Source organism: Fusarium coffeatum (genome assembly GCF_003316985.1).
Source record: "Fusarium coffeatum strain FIESC_28 chromosome Unknown BRIP53273_contig_477, whole genome shotgun sequence".
Lineage (NCBI taxonomy): Eukaryota > Fungi > Ascomycota > Sordariomycetes > Hypocreales > Nectriaceae > Fusarium > Fusarium coffeatum.
The window spans coordinates 1-4,395 of record NW_022158266.1 but is presented as its reverse complement, the minus strand read 5'-3'; the positions used below and the strand labels follow the sequence as shown (position 1 = coordinate 4,395).

Below are 4,395 nucleotides of genomic sequence, written 5' to 3'. Positions count from 1 at the left end.
ACTGGCACTGGCACTGGCAGTGACGCCGTCGCTTTCAGCAGGCATCACTCGCCCAAAGAGGCGGCGGATGGCCTTTGCACCTGCCTCTTTGACTGGTGAGAGTCCCAGTGACTTTAAAACTCCCATGCTGTTATCGGATACCTAGGGACCTAGATCTAGGTACTCCTAGGGTCAGGTCTACCAGAGCAGAGCCTCAAAGGACTTTCAATGCCTTCTTTCTATAATCCTGCCAGTTTTGCTTCTTTGTTCTTTCTGTACCTTTTTCCCTTTATCCTTGCACAGTACTTCCCCCTCAAGCCTTTCTTTCTTCTTTATGCCACGGCTCTTGTTGCAGTTGACAAGTTCAACTCATCACTAGGCGCATTTACTGGCTTATACAGAATAAGTTAAGCGCACAAATAGAATAATGCTTCTGGAGATGGCTCATCCAACGATTTCTTCCCGCGTCGGAGTTCTGGTTTCAATGAGATGTCTCAACGCTCGTGGTATAAAAATACAGGTGGGTGTAACAATCTTCCATACGTCGGCGAGATTCTCTTTTCGACTCAAAAGGCGTACAGCGGGCATGGAGAGATATTAGATCAACTTTTCTCCTTTGTAAGAAGACACCAAAAGTGACGAGTTGGAGTTAAGAAGATCCGCGGGGCCAGTTATGGTTTCAAAAAGATCAGACTGACTCACTCGAGTCCCCAAAATATAATAAGAAGAGTTCAAGATGGGCATGTCCTACTTCGCTTTTGAGAGAAGATTTCACTACTAACCTACTGCCGGGAGCTAGACCACATTTAGCTTGCCGTTTGTAACGGATGCCCCACCTTCGCAGCTGTAGTTAACGGAGCCTACATGTCACTAACAGATTCCACAGAGACCAGTGCACGGGCCTGCTTCACGACTCACAGAGGTACAACAAAGTCGCTTAATAACTGAGCATTAGAAGCAGGAGTTGGTGCCAAGTTCCCTGCTTTTCCAGAGGTAAAGACCTACCTAGCGAAAGAGAGGAGCGATTAATAAAAAATAAAGTGTTTAAGACGAGCTCAAAGTTTGACAATCCATCGGCATACACTGTAAGAAGAACACACATCACATCCTTATTCCCGATCTACACCTAATAAGTGGCAGCCACTACCTTAGGTAGTACACGGTCTATCAGAAATCTTGAAAATCACAATACGAGAATGAAGCCTGTTTAGAAGATCAAAAGGCTTTGAATGCCAGTTCAGTTGTTTTTAAACTCGTCACTCGCGCTATATTGCAACAGCGCAGTCATTCGCTCCCAATGCTACAAACACAATAATACCAATGATACTAGCCGCAAGCTCCAAGGGCTACAGGCAACCCTGTTCATTTAACCTGGCGCGCGTCAAGTGTAAGTCGCTACACAGTAATAAGGCTTGCCCTCATCGAACACATCCGACTGACTGGTGTCTTGCCGCCCAATGTCGTATTCCGTAGCTTGGTGGTGATCATTCCAAGGTTCGATGTGAAATGGTCGATCTTCCTCTGGGTTTGAACAGAAGAACGTCTCCATTGCTCAGAGCAGTCGCCAATGTTGGCAAGAAGCTGGAAGGCATAGGACCAAACGGTCGGAGCGATCAACATCGCTGCAAAGGCTGCGATGGACTCTAACTCGGGTTGGCGAGCCGTCGATGTCAGATTGCGTGATGCATGAAGACCCGCAACGGCCATGGGAGAAGCTTGGGATATATCTGCCGCCACATTGTGAATCTCTACATCGCGCAAATCCATTTGGTCGAGTGCATCTTGAGCATCGACAGTGTGATAAGCTGGTAGTCTGCTTGTAGACAGAGTCTCCATTGATCGGTGTGCTGGCAGAGCGGACGTAATCTCGGTCAACTGAGATTCCGGTTGTGCAGCCACTGCCGCTGATGAACGAGAGTTCTGTTGTGTAGCCGTAATCTCGATTGGTTGAGAGGGAGAATGGGTCGTTGCATTTTCTGCTAATCGGAGATCTGATGATCCTGTTGTTGTCACTCCGCGGGCCTCGATAATATCGCGACTGATTGTCACCTTTTCCCAAGTTAGTTGCCGCTCTAAAAGAGATGAAAGGACCAATGAGATACGTACGTTACTATTCGTAGATACCAGGGTTTCCACGGAAGACCGTGTGCTGGGTACAACAACTGGCGAGTAGTGCAGTGATGAATCAGTCATGCTCAGAAGGTCCGAGCTGAGACTAGATGTTGGCGCAACGGCGGTAAGGTGCTCCAAATCAGCTGTCGGGTCGCGATAGACGTCTTGTTGGCCAAGCTGATCATGAGTAGCGAGATGCTGAGGCGCTGAAGAACCAGGCACAAGCTGCTCTCCGTAGAGGTTGTCGGTAAGTTGGCCATCGCCATACTCGTCGCCAGGGCTACTCAAGCCACTTGAGTCCCGTGGTAGTAGCGGGTTCGGTGCTGGCGATCTCGGCTGACTAACCGACTGCTTAGAGACTTGAATCGGGACCATGCGCTCATCTTCCGAGAAAGACGATTCGGGAGAGTAAAGGTTGAAGTCCACATAGTCGTGATTGGCATCGACCTGGTTGAATGGCAGATACGCCGCGGAATCGCCCAGTTCTGCAATCTCTACATCGGTCGCGCCACGAGGGCGGCGAAGAATGTCTTCGTCTGTTGTCGGAGTAGCAAGCTTTGCAGAATACTCGGATAAAGAGGAGGAGGATTGGGGGGAGAAGTAGCCCTCAGGGTCGTTGAAGAAGTCGTAGCTATCATCGACAGCGGGGTATTGAATGAACTGCTCCCACATATCGCTTTCTGATCCACCTGAAGCAGAAAGAGTCTCGGGGTTTGTGGAGAACTCGAGCTCAGGGACTGCCACCTGGCCAGCAAAAGCGCTGGGGGCAGCGGCAGGAGCCTTGATCTCGGGAATCAATGTCTTCGTCTTCTTGGTGACCTTGGCAGGCTGGGCCGCTGTGCTGGAAACACCGCGCTTCTTGTGGCTCGGATCGCAGCGGATCTTCTTCTTCTTGCAGCTCTCGCAAGCCTTGATGATTCGCATGAGGTGTGCGTGGTCTCGCTGCTCCTTGGTCTTGGAACCTCGGGACGCGGAGTTTGTCACATCGCGACCGTCCTTGGTCATGATCTTCATTCCAGGCAGGTTAGAAAAGTCGGTGGGCTGTTGGCTAGCAGTGGACTTGGGAGATGAGCGGCGGGAAGAAGCAGTGTTCACATGGGTCCAGTCCCAGTTGGATGTGACAGGGCTCGTGTTGAAAGATCCATAGCCAGAGTCCTGGAGAGGGCTGGCTCCAAGAGGAGACTCGACAGAAGCAGAAAGAGTGTAAACAGGGTAGAACTTGTAAGTCTGTCCAGTCAGGTGTGCATACTCCAGGTAGTTGAGAGAGATAGTTGCACGCTTCTCTTGGGTTGAAGCAGGGCCTGGGATATAAGCGTTCACAAGCTCGTCAAGTTCACGGGTTCCGATAGCAGGGAAGAACTGGAGCTGGGCGCCAAGAGCAGGCTGGTAAACGGAGAACCCTTGAGGCAGAGTGTTCGAACTGGTCGCCATTATAAGCCGGGAGGTTCCGTGGTTAGCTTGAAAGGACGGAATTTTGAGCAGGGAGCGGAGTTGCGCTTTCAACGAGTCTATGCGGCCTTGTTAGTTGACCCAAACAAGAGCGAGTGTAACATTCGGACTGTTGCTTACTCCGACCTGCTTACTCTCACGTGGGGTACGTCGCAAGTATCGAGTTATGAGGACAAAGTTGTGTTATCTTGCCGAAAAAAGTGCAGTTGTTGTTGCTGTTTGCTGAATCAGATTGACCTCACTCAAACTATGGTGTTTTGAGATCGCTCGAGATAGAGCGTGAATTAGACAAGTAGGCAAAGCCTTGAAGCGCCAAACTTGTCGCCAGTTCTGCAGTACCTTAGTAGTGGGTGTTAAGGTATTCAGGATATAAGTGCAAGGATGGCAGTAGTTGACAGATGGGTCACTGTTACGATACAAGAGAGTCCTTGATCGAACAAGAATATTAGTCGCGATAGATGGGTAGTGAAAAGGAAAGGAGTAAAAGAATAAGAGAAAACGCCTGAGGCCACGGGGAGGGCGTCGTCTAAGTATTTCACTGCCGAGTTTGAAGCTGTGCTGGAAACATGGCGCAGCAGGTGGGAGGAGCAGGAGATTGAGTCTTTCGGCGTGCTCAAAAAGGAATAGCGTTACAAGGCAGAGCTGTAAGATAAGCCAATCACATACTAGAACTTTCGAAAGGTCCGCTTCGATAGGGATACTCATTGGTCAGACTAACCCACCTTCTGCACCATCAAAGCTAACGCTTCGGCGAGAGAATAGCATTTTTGTTGGTCAATGCTTAAAGCCTGCATGCGAGGATGAGTCAACTTCCCGCAACCCCAGGTTTGACGATAGCAGGTGGGTCGAAGAAAA

General features: G+C 49.8%; 1 protein-coding gene across 1 annotated transcript; it reads right to left on the bottom strand.

The window, feature by feature from the left end:
• Positions 1 to 1,374: 1,374 nt before the first annotated feature.
• FIESC28_11731 (uncharacterized protein) lies at positions 1,375 to 3,522 on the bottom strand (the record flags this gene model as incomplete). Its single annotated transcript, XM_031165846.1, has 1 exon — positions 1,375 to 3,522. The coding sequence occupies one exon, from the start codon at positions 3,520 to 3,522 to the stop codon at positions 1,375 to 1,377; it is 2,148 nt and encodes a 715-aa protein (XP_031010095.1).
• Between the last annotated feature and the right edge of the window lie 873 nt (positions 3,523 to 4,395).